The sequence below is a fragment of the Gopherus evgoodei genome, chromosome 4 (genome assembly GCF_007399415.2).
Source record: "Gopherus evgoodei ecotype Sinaloan lineage chromosome 4, rGopEvg1_v1.p, whole genome shotgun sequence".
In the NCBI taxonomy this organism is placed as follows: domain Eukaryota; kingdom Metazoa; phylum Chordata; order Testudines; family Testudinidae; genus Gopherus; species Gopherus evgoodei.
The window spans coordinates 137183669-137202382 of NC_044325.1; the positions used below are offsets into that span (position 1 = coordinate 137183669).

Genomic DNA, 18714 nt, shown 5'->3' on the forward strand with positions numbered 1-18714 from the left:
GCCGGCGCGTGCTTCGCGTTGCCGGTGCCGCCCCGCTCTCCACCCCTTCAGTCGGTCGGATTCCTCCTGGCCTCCGGGGGTTGCGCATGCGCTCGGGACCATGGACAAGTTGGAGGCGGGGCTGGGCTCGGGGGAGGAGTCTACCCAGCGGCCCCCCTTCCTCCCCTTCCGTCGGAGGGGGCGTTGCCGGACGCGCTCGGAAGAGCCAGGGGGCGGGGCCTTCTTCACGAGCTCGGCCTCGAGCTCGAGCGGCACCAGGGAGGGTGATGAGGACATCTGGTGGCGCGTGCAGCGGCGCGTTAAGATACCGAAAGTGCGCATGCGTCTCCCTGCGCGGCCCAGCCCGGCGCAGGCGCAGAAGCAGACGAATGCTTTAGAGCGCACGCGCGGAGCGCCGTGGGGGCTACCGGCTCTGGCCGCCATGGAGCGAAAAGGTGAGCGCGACGCCTTCTCCGGGCCCGGGCCTGGCGGGCCGCCTCCCCCCGACACGTGCCCCCGGGGCCGAGCGTCGGCCCCTTAGTCCCTCGCAGGCAGCGCCATTCGGCCGTCCTCTGCCTCCCGTCTGTTTGCCTGTCTGCCCTGCTCCCCCCCCCCGGCGCGTCCCCTGCCCCCGTCTGCCCTGCTCCCCTCCCCCGAGCGCGTCTGCTGCCCCCTCCACTGTCTGACCCTTCCCCCGGGTGCGTTCTCTGTCGCCCCGTCTGTCTGCCCGCCCTGCCCCTTCCCCCATTTGCCTGCCCTGCACCTCCTCCTGGGGCGTCTCCTCCCCCCTCCGTCTGTCTGCCTTGTCCTCTGATCCCTCCTTCCGTCTGCCTGCCTTGTCCTCCTCCCCAGACTGCGCCTTCTGCCCCCCACGTCTGCCTGCCTGCCTTGCCTCCTGCCCTGGGCGTGTCCCCTGTCGTCCCCCCCCCGTCTGTCTGCCTTGCTTCCTCCCCCGGGTATGCTCCCTGCTCCCTCCTGTCTGTCTGCCTTGTCCCCCTGCTCCCTCCTGTCTGTCTGCTTCTTCTCCGTCTCATGCTCCATGCCCCCTCAAACCTCTGTTTTCTTCTAGTATGCATCTCCCACTGCAGGCTTCACTCCCACCTCTTCCACCCTACCCTGTCTCATCAGTCTGCATTTCTCTCCCCCAGTTCTAGCGCTGCAGGCCCGGAAGAAACGGACCAAAGCCAAGAAAGACAAGGCCCAGAAAAAGTAAGTCGATCCCCACTGCCAGTCAACTGGAAACTGGTGTTGGGCTTGGGCTTCTCTTCTATACATCCAGCCCTGGTTTCCTGAGCTTAGGTGGGAAGGAGCAAGGTCTGGTGGCTCCATGTGGGCAACTGAAGGGGTCTCCTTTTTGCTCCGAGGGCAAGGAATTTCCTCCCTCTTTGGTTCTACCCTGGAGGGTGAAGTCTGAGGTTCCCAGAGGCTAAAAGTCCCCTGTGCACCCCTTCTCTGTTAATGTAAGAACTGGACCATATCTATGAGCCTTAAAGGGGTCTAGTGATTCTTCATAAAATGGTTGAAATGACACCTATGTCTGCCTCTCTTGATCAGTCTCCTAGGCATCGTTTAGGTTAGAAAAGCATCTGTTTAACTACCAGCTTATAAAATGACACATGCAAATGAGCGTCCTGATTGATTTGCAGATGAGTTTAATAATGCTTTTCACTAAATCTACTAATCTCTTAGAGGTGGATGGTTTTGTGCAAAGTCTTCCTTTTAGTAAGCGAGATTAAAAGAAATATCAATTACATTACAGAAATCCATAGTAGCGCCATAAATCTTTTTGAAGTGCTCAAAATATATTCCATATACTCACTATGAATTCTGGGGAGTGGGAGCTACAAATCCTGTTCGTTTATTCAAGAGGCTAAATTTTAAGTAGCTCTAGGAATTCAGCTAACTTTAAAATACAGAAGAAGTTCCTATAATTGTTACATATATTTTTGAGAATAGCTGCTGTAAGGTGAATTCATTCAATCATATTGTATTAAAAAATATTTAACTTAAAAACTATAACTCTTCTAAACTATAAATGTCTTATACTTGGAATAATAAACTGCCTCTAGGAAGGGGTTATTGGTGGGACTGAAAATAATCTGTTTTAATATCAAATTGGAGGGGAAATCAAAGTAGTGCTTTTTTGTGGAAGGTATAGAAAAGAGATTGACATCTCTGATCTTGAGCTGTTCCCCATCACTCATTATAGGTTCTTACTTTTAATTCTGAAATAACTGAGCCATCTGTCTTTTAGACAGAATATAATGTGGCCTCCATAGTGGTTTGTATATTGTATCTGCAAAGATTGTCATCACTGTGTATACAAAATAACTCTATCACTTTCATTATACTGCGGAGTTGGTTTGTGGAACTTTTGAGTCTGCATCTCACTTTCCTTCCTTCCTTCCTTCCTTCATTTGGTTTCAAGATTTCACAGACAAGAAATTAAGCAATACAATTATCTAATTCACTGGAAAAATCTGCCCACCAAAGTACTGACTTTTTACTTGTACACATTTATAAACTTCTTTCTGTGGTATTTCATGAACTTATTTCAAGGCATGACCACATCTCTTCAACTGGACAGAGCTCACCGAGGTATCTTTAGATGAATTTTTTTGGGTCTGGTTGTCAGAAATGGAGCAGACAGCAGCTCGCTTGTTTAAAAGGATTACTAAACTCTGGAGCCCAGCACTACAAAGCAAACATATGGTAGAAATGTAGGTCTGGAAGGGACATTACGGGGTCAAGTCTAACCCCCTGTGCTGAGACAGTGTGTGTTAGACATACATAATATTTGTATGTGGGAGTTAGAAAATCAGGGAGCTGCATGGGTTACCATCTCTAATTACGGGCAGTACTATTTTCTTTCTCTCAAGCATCAACTTCAATTCTACAAACATTTAATCAGATCTGCAAATTGTACACTAGCAGGTTGTGAAGGTTTAAGGATAACTTGTATCTGAAAGTTAAAATACATACCATTATACAAGCAAATTGAAATTTAAGGTTTAAAAATGCAAAAAGCCTCCATCAGGACACTGCTTAGTCCTGAATTTATCATGGTTTTGAAACTGAGTACTGGGGGTCAGCCACTTAGTGTGGGCTAAAAACCAATAAATATACTTTTATTCCTCTCTTGGAGGAGGTGGGATTTTCAGTAACTCATGCTTTTGTGCCAGCAGAATTTCTTCTGTTATAATACCCTGTAGCTGTTTAACACCTTTCATACAAGGATTTCAAAGCACTTTACAAAGGCGAGTAAGTTGTTTCTGTATCTTATAGATCAAGAAAACAAGGAGCTCTCAGGGTTGAATCATTAAACCCAATTTCTAGTCCTCACTCTGCCTTGATCAGACAGTAGGCAAGTGGTAACAAAAATACTTTTGTAAAGTGCTGTGAGAACCAAGTGAAAAATTAAATTCAAGTATTACTTTTAAAAAGTCATATGAGTCTGTGATAGCCATTAATAGTAACCAGGTCTCCTGCAAGCTCAGTGCTCTGAATTCTAAAATGTTGTCTTGTGCACATACATTGTGTATCTTCTGCTGTGGCACATGGTTTGTTTACTGAATTTAGTTGCATGGTCGTCAGATCTGTTGTATAAAGTTCAGCATTCTTAACTGATGTATTAATTTAAATAGAATGTCCGAAGAGGCGCTAGTAATGTGTGAGGCCCTCTAAAGCTTTTTTTTTTTTCCTCCTTGCCTGTATTTTATTTGGCGTGATATCACACACAAAAGGATTTTCTGCTTGGACCAGTCCCACTTCCGGGATGAAGGAAACATAGAAGTGAAAGAAAATATCTTGCTGCTAAGAAGGTAGAAAGTGTAGTGTTGAGGCAGACACATTGTGAACTAATTGCATGTTTGTCTACACGTGCTCTAGAATACACCGTATAATATCTGTGGGACATTTACAATAAGTTGGCATGAAGTAATAATTGATGATGCTCCTATGTGAGTGAACATGGTGGACATAACTTGTTACCTACTACACCTTGTGAGATCGGAGAATGAGGATATGTGGAAAGGAAAAATTGCCTTTGAGGGGTGATTAGAATATTGTCTCCATGGCTGCCAGTTTGCAGATAACTTGTTAATCCCCTCAGAAGAACTGAGGCTTGCTACAGGAAAGGATCTCACTGTTCTGAAGTTAAATGTTACAGTTGAGTGTCTGTAGCATCACTTGCTGTAAAACAGTTCAGTGTCCATGTTAACCAGTCTGCCTTATGTAAATATAGTGGCTGTTACTTTAAACTGATTCTTGGCTTTCTAGCCTTGTCTGTCCAATAGGATCAGATCTTTGATAAGGAGAAGAGATGAAAGGGCAATTAAACAAAAATATTTTTACTTCTGAGGAGACACAGCTACTGGCTGGAGTGGAACAACAAATTGGGATTCATCATAAAATGCTGTAACTTGGTGTGTGTATTCTTGTCCTTACTCTGGGAGGATGGTGGCTCTTGTCTGATTAGCAAGCTTTTGAACAACTGGCTAAGCAGCTTTAATTCTAAAAGCTTTTTCCCTACTACAGTTGATCACCATGCATGTTAGATTTGGTCACTAACTAGAGAGTGGCTGACATGGTTAATGAATTAGTTTGTCACTCATGGGCAGGGATCTCAAACTCAAATCACCGTGAAGGCCACATGAGGACAAGTACATTGGCCCAAGGGCCGCATCACTGAAACCTTTTCATACAACAATACAAAAGTATAGTAAAAAATAAGTACTATAGTATGCTATTAAAAGTCAATGTACTAACTTTAAAAAAAAACTGTAATACAGAATACGTTTCCACTTCTAACGCATTCTTCCCAACTGCTTACAGCAAAGAATCATATATGCTGAACTTCATACCTCAGACTTGTCATCTAGTCCATGAGGCCCCGCCCCTTCCCAGCCTCTTCCTACCCCTACCCCTTCCCCTCCCCCATTCCAAACCCTTCCCCAAATCCCCAGCCCCACCTCTTCTCCGCCTCTTTCCCCGAGAACGCCATGTCCCTGCTCCTCTCCCCTCCCTCCTGGAAAGTCCTAAGTGCTGCCAAACAGCTGTTTGGCGGTGGGAAGCACTGGGAGGTAGGCAGAGGAGCGGGGATGCGGCGCACTCAGGGCAGGAGAGAGCTTGGCTGCCGGTGGAGTCCGCACCTATAGTGGCCTTCAGGAAATAACTCCACGGGCCGCGTGTTTGAGGCCCCTGCTGTAGGGTGAAGGAATGCATAGAGTGTAAGGTAAGGAATCAAATACACGGAAGAGTCTTTTAGTAACTGGTGACTGAACAGGAAAGTCATTAAAGTATTTGAGGGTGTCCTGAATATTTGACCGTATATAGTGTCTTTAGTCACAGTCCCTTGCATAACTGCTAACTACAGGAAGTTCTGGCATTTGTTTGACTGTTAGTTTTTCAGTGGGTTTTCCCAGTGAATCCTATCACCCAGTCAAATTCTGCCTGCCACCTCACTCTCTTTATTTTCACTGAGTACTTTACTCCATGAGAAATCACACTGAAATTGATTAGTAGAATCTGGCCCTCAGTGTTTATTCTCCATTGTTGCAAGGCACCATCTGTACAACAGCAGTTTTACAAAGTGTCCTCTTTTTTTTCTAAATCCTTGGTAATGATGGGTTGAGGTTGAGCACACTTCATGATGTATTTCCAGTAAAATTCTGTATGTAGTCTTCCATAGTCAATAAACACTTGGTAATAAAAATGCATATAAATACCAACACTTTTTTGTTTGGAGCAAGGGCATTCAGGTTGTGACATTAAACCTGCTAAGCTTAGTGCTTGTGATTCTTTAGTGCATTGAAACTTGCAAAAACTGTGCTTCAGCAAGAAACAGTTTTGTCACTAGCCTGCTGGGTTATGGGAAATGGAGCACGCTAAGTGGAGACACTGCAGAATCAGCATATATCTGTGTGACATGAATTCCCATGAATCAAAATACAATGGGAAAATCTAATTTAGGCTCTGCTAATCGTGAGTATCCTTAAATTTAACTATAACAGCAGTGATATATAGTAAGAACATGTCTAAGGCAATAGCATTCTTTGATCATGTTACAAGGTTAATTTGATATGACTTTTATCATATCATTTATATTGGAATATGTCCTGCTTTTATTGTAGGAGTTATGGTACTTTAATTGTACTGGGTCAGATTTGGTGCTGTGACTTAGAATTGAAATTGGTGGGTGTCAGGGTGATATCACCAGCGCATGTTGGCTATTGTCACTTTGTAGCTGTCAAAAGTGCATCAGTTGTAAAGTCAATTTAACAGGGAGCCAGCCAATTTTAATTGAAATTTTCTCCGCTTGCACATTCTCTAAAGTATAGATTACATCTGTAATTGTCATGCTGTGTGCACAGTCTTGAGCATTAAGTGTGCTTCCTGTAAATTATAATAGTTAGAACTAGATATCTGAGGTCTCTGATAGTCTATTGCTTGAGAGCTTTGATATTTTTATTCGGTACAGTTTATATTGCAAGCATTCAGAAGATCGAACTGTTCTCTTCCATCTGCTGTGAGGAAAATCTGTTGTGCGATGCTGCTGAGGTCAAAACTAAGGTTAAAAATGAGACTAAAAAATTCACTCATTCAAAACAGTTGTAGAAAGAAATATTTGTTCCATATTGAATTCCTTGAACCACAGCACATTATAAACAGACAAGATTTTTTTAACCTGATTGCTAGTTTTCTTCATATCAGACTGTTGGAACAGACCTGCTGCTGACTCTACGTGTACGTCCCAGATACTGACTAGCATACTGGCTTTCCCATGCCAGATAAGATTACTGGTTCATCAGATCTGATATCCTGCTTCCTGTAGTGGTTTATACCTTATGCTTCAGAAAAAGTAGAGAACTATAATGCAAAGTACTCAGTGTTGTGTATGCAGGAAGTGAAAGGGTGGCAGCGTGAGCAATTCAACCCTGAAGCATGGAAATTTATTACCGTTGGCATGAATACTACCGTTGGCATGAATAACTACAAATAATAGTGACTATATAGCTATAGTATTTGACTTGTCTTTTTGTAGATTATCCTCTACAGTATTTCCTTTTGATTTCTGAATGTACTGGTTAATTGAGTGATCCTTTGTCATGGGACATGGTGAATTAAGGGTTGACTTTTTTTGTCACTGTACTGTTTATAGCTTAATACCTCAAGTTCCATCTACCTAGTTATTTTTCCCTTATAGGCTAAATGATCCTAGGTTTTGAAGTCTCATTTTATGAAGGTCGTCTGCTCTTCTCTATACTTTATTAATATTGACTGTAGCCTGTATTTTCAAAAGTGACTAATTTTGAATGCCTAGTGTGAGATACCTTAAAAGGACCCGACTTCCAGAGGACTGGGCACTTGTCACTCTCTGGAAAGCAGGCCATTTAAGGTGTCAAGATGGGCACCCAAAATTGCTTCATATGTGAAATTTTAGCTTTTGTTGGGGTAGTACTTGGGGGCTGCAGTGGTGGACCAGGAGCGCCCTATTGTGGTGGGCACTATACAAACACAGAATAAAGGATGGTCCCTACTCTAAACAGCACTAAAATACAGGGACTAAAAATAAATGCAGTACTTGGATTGGAGTGTACTATTTGTTTCATATGCCAGGGGCCACATGACTATCGTGGCTAAAACAGGAGTGGAGTTGAGTCTGAGTTCTCTTCCTGATTGTTCTGGTTCACATGGAATTCATACAAATCACTAATCTCTGTGCTGCAGTTCAGCCATCTGTAAAATTGTGGCATCTTTCTGCGTGAAGCCCATTGAAATCCTCTGACAGATGTTATAAATGCAAAATATTATTCTGTATTTTCAGTCTTTCATGTCCAAGCTCTTTTGTAGGTGTTCTAAAGGCTTTTTGCAGTGGACACACACATTCATTTGAGCAATGATGACTCTTTACAGCAGGAGTAGGCAACCTATGGCATGTGTGCCATAGGCGGCATGTGAGCTGATTTTCAGTGGCATTCTTGCTGCCTGGGTCCTGGCCACGGATCTGGGGGGGACTCTGTGTTTTAATTTAATTAATTTTAAGTGAAACTTTTAAAACATTTTAAAAACCTTATTTACTTTATAACTAAAACTATTGTTGTGTGTATATATATTAAAGACTTATAGAAAGAGACCTTCTAAAAATGTTAATGTATTACTGGCACACAAAACCTAACTAAATGAAGACTCAGCGCACCACTTCTGAAAGGTTGCCAACCCCTGCTTAAGAGGCTTCTGTCAGTTGAGAGCCAATATCTGTAATGAGAAAATTCCAATACGTTGTGATCTGCATCTGTTATCTAAGTAAAACTTCAGCCATCATGCTGTTTAATCCACAGATGCATTTAAATTACTCTAGAATCTGACTGTTATTACTAACTGAAATAAGCTAATACCATCAAATTTCATCAACCCTCTCTCCCTACCCAGTCACTGGCAGCAAGAGGAGATGGAGGAAGCAGCAACATTAATATTCAGAGAAGTAAGAAAGGGGATTGCTCGGGGAGGGTCATTAGGCAGACAGGAGGCAAGTGTGGGTGTCTGCTCTGAGTGGCAGGAATGGAGATGTGTGGGAGCAGATTGGGGATAGAAACAGGGTGTCAGTGTCCTGTCACTCTAGCACTCCCACCATTACTACCACCAGTGGAGATGCAGAGGTGGTAGTACAGTGATGAGGAAACATCTCAACTAGCATAAACAGACACTGTTTTGTATAACAAATGCTATCTCCCATTTATTTAATCTAAAATAGTGGTGGATAATTACCCATAGTCCTGCACGTAAGGCTCTTAGGATGCACTGGGGTCTGATCAGTCACTTTTCTGCCCCAAAACAGCCACTACTTAATTGAGGGCTCACAAGATTCAAGTCTGTCAGCTTCTCTCTCTCCACCGTTGCGCCCTGGTAAGTAGGGAGTTTACTGAAATCAGGGGTACAGGAGAATGGTATTTATGGTGGCTTCTCACTTCGCTATATTACATCTCTTCAGCATCTCTTTTCTATTTCCCTTGGAATATCTTCTGGTCCTGACCTTCTCAAGTTTGTCCTCAGTTTCTTCCTTGAAGGCTTTGCCCTCCCTTAGAGCTTTGGATTAGGTTTTTCCTGTTGCTCTTTGCAGTTAATACCAATGCAAAATCTTCCAGAAGCATTCAGAACACATGTCAAAAGTTGTTGACTTGCCCACAAACACAAAAGTCGTTATCAAACTGCACATGACAAGACATAAATTAAACTCTGCTGGTTTCCATGGAAGCCCTTCACAGCTTGTGCAGTGATATGGCAGACAGTTCTGTTTTGTTGAACTATTAAATGCTTGTGGGGGGAGTGGGAGTGAGGAACAAGAAACTTAATCATTTCGCTTGTGTACATTAGCACAATCTTAATGTGGAATTCAGTGGTTCTAATCTTCAAATTGAACACCCACTAAACAAAAGTGCTTGTTTGTGTTGACTGCTGTGAGAAACATAGCTTTTCAAAAATGAATTATTAGAATATCTCTCCACCTGTGAGTTCTTCTCCTGACAATAGAACTCCTATGGCTTTATAGTTCTGAAACTGTTAAACTACGTAAGCAGATGTCACAGGTCTGCCTTTGTTGGTTGTAACTACCAATTCTGTTTGAACAAAAGGGAGGGAATAAAAACTTATGCCAAATTTATGGGAGAGTGGGTGGATCGCCTATAATTACAAAATATTTAAGAACAAGAACTACAGGATGGTAACTGCTTCATAAAGTATGAATTATATTTGGTCCCCCAGGTCCTTCAAATTTAAAAAGTTTCAATGATGTAGGTGAAACATACTAGCCATAAATTGTAATGAAAAAGTACATATGCAGGTTTCAAGGTTGCAAAATGGAAGGAGAGTACCAGTGTTGCAAACTTCTGTGTGTGTGTACGCACAATGATTCCTAAAAATAGTTAAACTAGAAGAATAACTGGGGGAGGAAAGTAGTGTCCACCTAACCTGGAAACAAATTCTGTAATGCCATACCTGAATTTGTACTACAGGACTGAGTCCAAACAATAATGACTTGTCAGATTTATGCAGAGATCTCGATGTTGTTGCTCTGCAAACCTTGTGGATAAGAAAAGCATGGAGGTTGACAGCAGAAGCAGGCATTCCTTTGACTGGATGTGCATTAATAAGATCTTGCCTCTGTCACTGCAGGTGCTCTAAGAAACAGCAATTAGGCAGACATCATTCTCTTGGGGAGAACTTGACCTGATGTACTAATGTCAAAAGCGAAGGTGGGATGAGTATTCAAGATTTAAGAGCCTAGTCAAAGGCTTTAGTCTCCTCCAGGAAAAAAGTAAAAACGCCTTTTAAACATCTTGCATGTGAAGCAAGATCTTGCTGCGAAGGGCATGCAGACATGAAACAACATTGGCAAGATGAGTAAGGTGTAAATTGACTCTGACCTTTTGGAAGAACTCCAGAATGAGTCAGTAGCAATACCTTATCCTTGTAACTCAGGTTTTGACTATGCTGTGGAGACTAGACTGGCATAGCTAAATTGCCATAGATGTGCCAGCATAATATACTGAAGACACAGCCTTTGCTGACTGGAGAGTTGTTTCCATCAGTGTAGGAATACCGCCTCCCCAGGGGATAGTAGCTAAGTTGATAGAAGCAGTCTTTTGTCAGCTTAGCTGTGTGCACACTAGGAGTGGGAGCAAAACTACAGCACTTGGCATATATTTTTTTCACATCCCTGACCAACATGGCTATTGTCAATCTAGTTTAAGTGCAGGCCGGGCCTTAGTTTACGCTAGATTAATTACTACTCTCTGAAGATTGCTCAATTGAAGTCTCTCTTTTAATGGGGATAAAACCTTTCACATAAGTCTTAAACTCATGGCTAGCAAATGGCTCACAGGTTTCATCACCTCTGTATAGATGGGGCTGATGGACTCTGAGAGGTGACCTGCTGTCACGGAGTGTGGGGGAGTCCGGCCCTGCACCCCTCTTCCTGGGACCCACAGTGACTCTCAGCCAGCCAGTAAAACAGAAGGTTTATTGGACAACAGGAACGCAGGTTACAGCAGAGCTTGCAGGCACAGTCAGGACCCCTCCACCGAGTCCTTCTGGGCTTTCAGGGTGCTTGGATCCTAGCTAGGATACCCTGAATTCCAACCACACAGCCCCAAGCCCAAACTCAAACTGCTTCCCTCCTGCCACTCCCTTCCTTTGTCCCCTTCCCGGGTAAAGGTGTTGACCTTTCCCCTCCCTTACCTAGCTCAGGTTACAGGCCCTGGCATCGTCCATCCCCTAAAGTCCTCCCCTGCTCTCCCACTCCCCACACAGACAGTCCCTACTCCATCACATCTCTCCCCCCTTCGAGACTGAACTGAGCGGGGTCACTCTGCCCAGTGACCTGGGGAAGTTCAGGGCCCCCTCTCCGGGACAAAGCGTCCGCTGTCAGGTTGGCACTTCCCTTCACATGGACCACATCCATGTCATAGTCCTGCAGGAGCAGGCTCCACCTCAGGAGCTTGGCGTTGGCTCCTTTCATCTGGTGCAGCCAGGTCAGGGGAGAGTGGTCGGTGTATACGGTGAAGTGTCGCCCAAAGAGATATGGCTCTAGCTTCTTAAGGGCCCACACCATGGCCAGGCATTCCTTCTCGATGGCCGCATAGCTTTGCTCCCGGGGTAGCAGCTTCTTACTCAGGTACACGATGGGGTGTCTCTCCCCCTTTTCATCCTCCTGCATTAACACTGCCCCCAGTCCCGTGTCTGAGGCATCAGTGAACACCATAAAGGGTTTGTCAAAATCTGGGTTTGCCAGAACTGGGCCACTAACCAGAGCCTCCTTCAGCGCCCGGAAAGCCTCCTGGCACTGCTCAGTCCAGATCACCTTGTCTGGCTTCCCCTTCTTGCACAGTTCAGTGATGGGGCCGGCTATGGCACTAAAGTGGGGCACGAACCTTCGATAGTACCCCGCCATCCCAATAAAGGCCTGGACCTGCTTTTTGGTTTGGGGAGCAGGCCAGTCTCTGATCACCTCCACCTTGGCTGGTTCCGGCTTCAGGCAGCCGCTCCCCACACGATGGCCCAGGTAAGATACTTCAGCCATCCCCACCTTGCACTTCTCCGCCTTTACTGTTAACCCAGCCTTTTGGAGTCGGTCCAGGACTTGTTTAACCTGGGACATGTGGTCCTCCCAGGTCTGGCTGAAGACGCAGATGTCGTCAATATACGCCACGGCAAAACTCTCCATCCCCCTCAGTAGCTGATCCACCAGGCGCTGGAAGGTGGCCGGTGCTCCCTTGAGGCCGAAGGGCAGGGTCAGAAACTCATAGAGCCCCAGAGGGGTGATAAAGGCCGATTTCAGCCTGGCATCTGCGTCCAGCGGCACTTGCCAGTAGCCTTTGCTAAGATCGATAGTGGTAAGGTACCAAGCACCTCCCAGCTTGTCTAGGAGCTCGTCAGGCCTGGGCATAGGGTAGGCATCAGATACGGTGATGGCATTGAGCTTTCGATAGTCCACACAGAACCGGATTGACCCATCCTTGGGGACTAGCACCACTGGTGAGGCCCAAGGGCTGGAAGACGGCTGGATCACCCCCAAAGCCAGCATGTCCCTGACCTCTCTTTCAAGATCCTGGGCAGTTTTCCCAGTGACCCGAAAAGGGGAGCATCTTATAGGGGGATGTGACCCGGTCTCCACCCGGTGGACAGTCAAATTAGTGCGTCCAGGCTGGTTGGAAAACAGCTGTCGGTACAGATGCAGCACCCCTCTGATTTCAGCATGCTGGCCCGGGGTCAGTTGATCAGAGAGGGGAATCGCCTCCAGGGGGGAACCAGCTTTTGTCCCAGGGAATAGATCTACTAAGGGGTCATCTCCCTGCCCCTCCCAATGTCCACACACGGCCAACACCACATTCCCCCTGTCATAGTATGGTTTCATCATGTTCACATGGTACACCCGACGGTGATGTGCCCGGTTTGACAGCTCCACCACATAGTTTACCTCATTCAGTTGCTTGATCACCTTGAAGGGCCCTTCCCAGGCGGCCTGGAGTTTGTTTCTCCTCACGGGGATGAGAACCATCACGTGATCCCCGGTGGCGAAGGCACGGGCTCGTGCTGTGCGGTCATACCAGACCTTCTGCCTCCTCTGGGCTCGGGCCAGATTCTCCCTGGCCAGGCCCATGAGCTCGGCCAGTCTTTCCCGGAAGGTCAGGACATACTCCACCACTGACTCTCCCTCGGGAGCGGCCTTCCCCTCCCACTCGTCCCTCATCAGATCTAGGGGCCCCCTCACCCGCCTTCCATACAACAGTTCGAAAGGTGAAAACCCGGTAGACTCCTGGGGTACCTCCCTGTACGCAAACAGCAGGTGAGGTAAGTACTTGTCCCAATCTTGCGGGTGCTGGTTCATAAATGTTTTTAGCATCATCTTCAGCGTCCCGTTGAACCTTTCTACCAGCCCGTTGGACTGGGGGTGATACGCTGAGGCCCAGTTGTGCTGGACCCCACATTTCTGCCATAAGGACCGGAGCAGGGCCGACATGAAGTTGGACCCCTGGTCCGTTAAGACCTCCTTGGGGAACCCCACCCGGCTGAAAATTGTCAGCAGCACATCTGCCACTGTGTCTGCTTCAATAGAGGACAAGGCCACCGCCTCGGGGTAGCGAGTGGCAAAATCCACCACCACCAGGATGTATTTCTTCCCTGACCGGGTCGTCTTGCTGAGGGGTCCCACTATGTCCATTGCCACCTTCTGGAAAGGTTCTTCTATGATGGGTAAAGGCCTCAAAGCCGCTTTCCCCTTGTCCTGGGCCTTCCCCACCCTCTGGCAGGGGTCACAGGATTGGCAGTACTGTCGGACATGGGTAAAGACCCCAGGCCAGTAAAAGTTCTGTAGCAGCCTCTGCCTGGTGCGCCGGATTCCCTGGTGCCCTGCGAGAGGGATGTCATGAGCCAGGTACAGCAGCTTGTGACGAAACTTCTGGGGAACCACCAGCTGCCTCCTGATCCCCCATGACTCTACTTCTCCTGGGGGAGCCCATTCTCGGTACAGGAACCCCTTCTCCCACAGGAACCTCTCCTTGCAACCTCTCCTCATGGTCTGTACCGCACTAAGGTCAGCCCGGTCCCTGTGCTTCCGCAAGGAGGGATCTTTCTGCAACTCGGCCTGGAACTCCGCAGCTGGGACAGGGATGGGGACCGGCTCTCTCTTGCTGGCTGGGTCTGAGGCCGCAGCCTCTTTGAACCGTGCCCCTGGGCGTTCCCCGCTCCCTGGGTTAGGGTCCTGCACCTCGGGTCGAGTACCTTCCCCGTTGTCGGGGTGCAGTGCCCTTTGCCGACTCTGACTACGAGTCACGACCAGGGCACTCTGGGTGTTACTAGGCCAGTCCTCAAGGTCCCCTCCCATTAACACGTCAGTGGGCAAATATTGGTGTACCCCCACATCCTTGGGGCCCTCCTTGGCCCCCCATTTCAGGTGTACCCTTGCCACGGGTACCTTGAATGGGGTCCCACCCACGCCCATCAGGGTCAGGTAGGTGTCGGGCACCATCCGATCTGAGGCCACCACCTCGGGCCGGGCCAGCGTCACCTCTGCGCCCGTGTCCCAGTACCCAGTGACCTTCCTCCCATCCACTTCCAGGGAAACAATGCACTCTTTCCGGAGGGGCAGCCCCGCGCCCACCCGGTAAACCAAAAACCCGGAACCTGGAGCATCCGCCGGTGGTATGTTGCCAGCCCCCCTTTCCTGGGAATGTAGCCCCTCCTCCGATTGGGTTTTTACCCAGTCCACCCTCTGCGGGTTGGGTCTGCTTGGTCTGTCCCTGAGCTTGGGGCACTGGGCCCTTATGTGACCTCGTTGGCCACAGCGATAGCAGCCCATATCTCGTGGGTCCCCTTGAGTGGGTCGGAGGGACCTGCCACTGGATGTTCCCCTTTTGGGGGGGTTCTCTATAGGCCCCCTTTGGGAGGTCCCATGATGACTCTTTGCGTTGAGGCAGGCCTGCTCCTTCGAGACTCCTCCCGGCCACCCCCTGCCCGACTGTCCACAAATTGGTCGGCCAGCTGGCCTGCATGCTGCGGGTTCTCCGGCTTCTGGTCCATCAACCACAGCCTCAGGTCGGACGGGCACTGCTCGTACAGGTGCTCCAGTATGAATAGGTCAAGCAGGTCCTCTTTAGTTTGGGCCCCAGCCGTCCACTTGCAGGCATACCCCTGCGCCCGGTTGACCAGTTGTAGGTATGTGACCTCACGGGTTTTACGCTGGCTCCGGAACTTTTTCCGGTACATCTCAGGAGTCAGCCCAAACTCGCGGAGCAGGGCCTGTTTGAACAGTTCGTAGTCCCCTGCCTCCGCCCCTTTCAGTCGGCTGTACACCTCCACGGCTGTGGAGTCCAGTAAGGGGGTGAGAACTGTGATCCTGTCTGCAGGGTCAACCCTGTGCAGCTCGCAGGCATTCTCAAAGGCCGTCAGGCAGGTATCTATGTCCTCCCCCTCCTTACGCCGGGGCAGCAAGTGCTTATCAAAGCTCTTTGTAGGCTTGGGTCCCCCCTCACTCACCACAGCCGGGGCCCCACTGTTTGCCAGCCGGGCCAGCTCCAGCTCATGTTTACGCTGTTTCTCCTTCTCCTCCCGCTCATGGTTACGCTGTTTCTCCTTCTCCTCCAGCTCATGTTCACGCTGTTTCGCCTTCTCCTTCAGCTTTTGCCTCTTTAACTCGAGCTTCTCCCTTTCATATTCCAGCCGCATCCGCTCCACGGATGCCGAGCGTTGCCGGGAGGATCCCCTGCTGGGGGGTGAGCTTCGCTGGGCAGATCCCCTGCTGGCCGGGGGTGTCACGGTGCCCTCGGTATACACTGGGCTCCTCCCCGCCCTTCCCCTACGCCTAGGAGGGGGGGGTCTCGGGAAGCCCTCGTCCGCTGGCTGACCACTCCCAGCGGGGACAGACACTGGTGCCTGCGCTGCATCTGCTCGGCTGCTTCCCTCAGAGACAGGGCTCCGTTCATTCATGCGGTCTCCCTGCTCCAGCTGGGCAATCAGCTGGTCCTTGGTGCATCTCCCCGGGCGCAACCCCCTCTGCTTGCATAGCTCCAGCAGGTCACACTTGCGCTGCTTGGCATACATCTTCCTGCTGGCCACTCACAGGCCGGGGTGCTCGCCGCTCCCCACGGTTTCCAGGGGACCCCTAATGCACCAGCCCTTCGTGAGGTCACCACCTCTCTGCCAGGGTCGAGCTGCAGACTCCTCACCCCTGGGACCGCTCGCTGCAATCCCCCGGGGGACCCTGTTACTGCAAAGTCCTTCTCACTGGGCACACACTCCCAGGGGTTATTCACCCCTTCGTTTTACTGCTCCCCAGTCACTTACTGCAGGAAGCGCCGTCCACGGGGTGCAGTACGTCCCGCCGCTGCCACCAGTTGTCACGGAGTGTGGGGGAGTCCGGCCCTGCACCCCTCTTCCTGGGACCCACAGTGACTCTTAGCCAGCCAGTAAAACAGAAGGTTTATTGGACAACAGGAACGCAGGTTACAGCAGAGCTTGCAGGCACAGTCAGGACCCCTCCACCGAGTCCTTCTGGGCTTTCAGGGTGCTTGGATCCTAGCTAGGATACCCTGAATTCCAACCACACAGCCCCAAGCCCAAACTCAAACTGCTTCCCTCCTGCCACTCCCTTCCTTTGTCCCCTTCCCGGGTAAAGGTGTTGACCTTTCCCCTCCCTTACCTAGCTCAGGTTACAGGCCCTGGCATCGTCCATCCCCTAAAGTCCTCCCCTGCTCTCCCACTCCCCACACAGACAGTCCCTACTCCATCACACCTGCAAAATGGGGAAGATGGGTTTTTTATCTTCTGTGAAACACTGTTGCACAGTTCCATTGCAGCTACTATGGAAGTGAAACCTGAGTACTTGACAAGAAGGGTAGGGGAAGGATGGTGTTACACAAGTGCTAACTTAAAAAAAAAAAAAATCACAACACTTGGGGAAAAAAGCTGTTGGCTTTCATCACTGTATCCCTCCATTTAACACGAGAGCCATTTATTTTCACATTTGAGCTGCTGACAGGCACACACAATAGAGGAGAAAGATGTAGTATTTTTGATATTTCCTTTGATATTTTGTTACAAATTTATTTTTGATATAAGACCACTACAAAAAGGCATCGGTCCTTCCTTTATTCTTGGTCACCTGGGGGAAAGTTTAAATGCCTTTCTAGCTCCCGACTAGTGAGTGTACAGACAATAAAATTTTTAGATGTGATAATGAAATGCAAATAGCCCAGTAAACTCAGGTTGAGTATGCTGGCAAGTCTAGAAATCTTTCACCTTTGTACTAGCTGTGGTGCAGTTCTTCTGCTACTAACAGACCAGCTCAGAACAGAAGTAGATGGCATGGTGGTACTAGTGGCCGGTCTACTCTAATGCTTGGCTACTGTTGATAACATCAATGGAGCAGCAACTGTGGGAGAATAAGAAAACGTTCCATGCAGGCAGGGTGTCTGGTAGATAAAGTCTTTAAAGTCTTTACCTTCTCTGTACCTCCCTCTTTGGACTAGTTTAAGCAGTTGGGGAACAAGTAAAAGGATCCCTTTCAGCCTTCTCTCACCAGATGGCCAAACCTGACCGCCCTTCTAGTAAATTCGCACAAGAAGCTAAGGAGCCAGAACTCTTGCAACGAACCGGCAGAGGTTGATGGAGTAATTGTGTGTTGTGTTCTGTAAATACGCAGTAATTTGTGACTATTGTGTAAAAAATACTGCATAACTAAGTCTTTTCTAATATGTAGATGTTGCTAAGTGGCTTTGACAGCTTTCATTAAATTAAAAGGCAGTGCTGAATTTACTAAAGAGGAGTTTACTGAGGGAGTTAAGTATTCTTCAATGTTGACTATAAGTTGAATATTGATAAGAGTCCAATCCTACTGTCCTTACTGAGGCAAAACTCAGTCTAAATTTTTCCCTCAGTAAGTACTGCAGGTAAGATCCATAGTGTGTAATTTTAAGTACTTCTATCAGAAAACATTTTTAATTGCCAACAAACTCAGAAATTGTACATTAATGTTATACTTCTGCTGATCTGTTTCCCCTTGTGAATTCCACAAAGCCGAAGATAAATGTGTGCTGAAATGCCTTTATGGCATCCAAGAAAAGATGCTGAACACCTACCATTAGAAAGCTATGTCCACTTAATATTTTTAAATGATTTAGAATATTCTCACATCTTGGCGTGATTTAACAAAGGGTGAGGAGTTTTTTCTGTATCCACAGCTGCTGGAGTTTGGAATAATTTAAGAAAATATTTCTTACCTTGAACACCCTCCATTTCCTGCTTTATTGCACTGGGGTTTCTATATCAAAAGGGTTGGACCATCAGCAGTTAATGACACTCGTGCTCATTGAAAGCTGTGACTCTAGTGCACTGTTGAATCTGCAGTGTTGTTGTAGCCATGTCCTTCCCAGGATGATAGAGACACAAGGCTGGTGAGATGATATCTTTGATTGGACCAACTTCTGCCTGTGAGTGAGACAAGCTTTTAAGCTTCCACAGAGCTCTTCAGCTATCTGTAAGCTCGAAAGCATGTCTCTCCAACAGGAGTTGGTCCCATAAAAGGCTGTCTAATAGGCAGATTAAAGTCAGGAGATGCTTTTTCAGTTTAGGAAGATAAAACTGAAAATCTGACTGAATTCAGAATTTCCTCAGGGGAAGACTGTAGAACCAGGTAAACATCAACGAAATCTGATGAATCTATTTATGTTCAACTCAGAGTAT

At 47.6% G+C, this 18714-nt stretch overlaps 1 protein-coding gene across 5 annotated transcripts in view; it reads left to right on the forward strand.

Moving 5' to 3' along the window:
* The first annotated feature begins 240 nt into the window (after positions 1-240).
* The window catches only part of SRPK1 (SRSF protein kinase 1), a 49567-nt gene continuing 31093 nt past the window's right edge, over positions 241-18714 (forward strand). For 4 of the 5 annotated variants that reach the window (XM_030561260.1, XM_030561266.1, XM_030561265.1 and 1 more), the window contains exons 1-2: positions 241-434; positions 1128-1188. In XM_030561260.1, coding sequence (XP_030417120.1) covers positions 320-434; positions 1128-1188 — 176 coding nt within the window. In that variant the 5' untranslated portion in view covers positions 241-319. The remainder of the gene's footprint in view (positions 435-1127; positions 1189-18714) is intronic. The other variant, XM_030561261.1, reaches the window with a different exon arrangement.